Source organism: Capsicum annuum, chromosome 12 (genome assembly GCF_002878395.1).
Source record: "Capsicum annuum cultivar UCD-10X-F1 chromosome 12, UCD10Xv1.1, whole genome shotgun sequence".
NCBI classification, from domain to species: Eukaryota; Viridiplantae; Streptophyta; class Magnoliopsida; order Solanales; family Solanaceae; genus Capsicum; species Capsicum annuum.
The window spans coordinates 13,196,882-13,197,851 of record NC_061122.1 but is presented as its reverse complement, the minus strand read 5'-3'; the positions used below and the strand labels follow the sequence as shown (position 1 = coordinate 13,197,851).

The 970-nt window shown below is 39.7% G+C and overlaps 1 protein-coding gene across 1 annotated transcript; it reads right to left on the bottom strand.

Annotated features, from left to right (window-relative positions):
• Nucleotides 1-255: 255 nt before the first annotated feature.
• LOC124889551 lies at nt 256-681 on the bottom strand. Its single transcript, XM_047401499.1, has one exon. The coding sequence runs from the start codon at nt 679-681 to the stop codon at nt 256-258; it is 426 nt and encodes a 141-aa protein (XP_047257455.1).
• Nucleotides 682-970: the final 289 nt, after the last annotated feature.

Below are 970 nucleotides of genomic sequence, written 5' to 3'. Positions count from 1 at the left end.
ATTTCACCTTCCAGGTATTAAAAACCTAAATATAAAAATAAAAACTAACCTAAATATGAATGAAAATAAAATTTTGGGTTGCCTCCTAATAGCGCCTGATTTAATGTTGCGGCATGACTTAGTTACCTTGGCTACTCAGACTTCGCCAAGACATTATACCGATACCTTTTGCCATCCACATAGAATATATCCATCACTGTGAATACACTCATCTCTTCTTGATTCATTGTGGATGAGCAAACTTTAAACTTTGCTTTAAAGCTCCAAATCAACTAGCACTCTCCCTGTGGCCAATAATGGTCTTCCCAGAATAATAGGCACCTCAAAATCAACATCATAGTCTAGAACCACAAAATCCGCAGGGAGAATGAAGGCGGCCACTTTCACCAGCACGTCATGTAGAATACCCACAGGTCTTTTAATTGACCTATCTGCCATCATGATTCGCATGTTTGTAGGAGTAGGTGCCCCTACATCAAGCCTCTTATAGATGGCCAGTGGGATCAAATTAATACTTGCATCAAGGTCACACAAAGCTTTCTCAAATTTCATGGGTCCTACTGTGCACAAAATAGTGAAAGCACCAGGATCAGGCTTTTTCTGTACTAAGGACTGTGACAAAATAGCACTACAATGGTGGAGATTGTCCACCGTCTCACAGCTTACTTTCTTCTTCTTCATCAGCAGATCCTTCATAAATTTAGCATAGCTTGGCATTTTCTCAAGTGCCTCCATCAATGGCACCGTCCCTGTCAATTGTTTCATTAATGCCATGAACTTGCTAAATTTTTCATTATCTTATTTCTTCTTCAACCTCTACGAAAATGGAGGTGGTGGTCTTGGCATTTGTTTCCATACCACTTTCTCTTTCTTGTCGTCTTCTTTCTCTGACATGTCAATAAAGACATCCACCTTCTCAGACTCCACTAGATTTCTTCCTTCTGATTTATCAACACTTACCTCTTTCTCC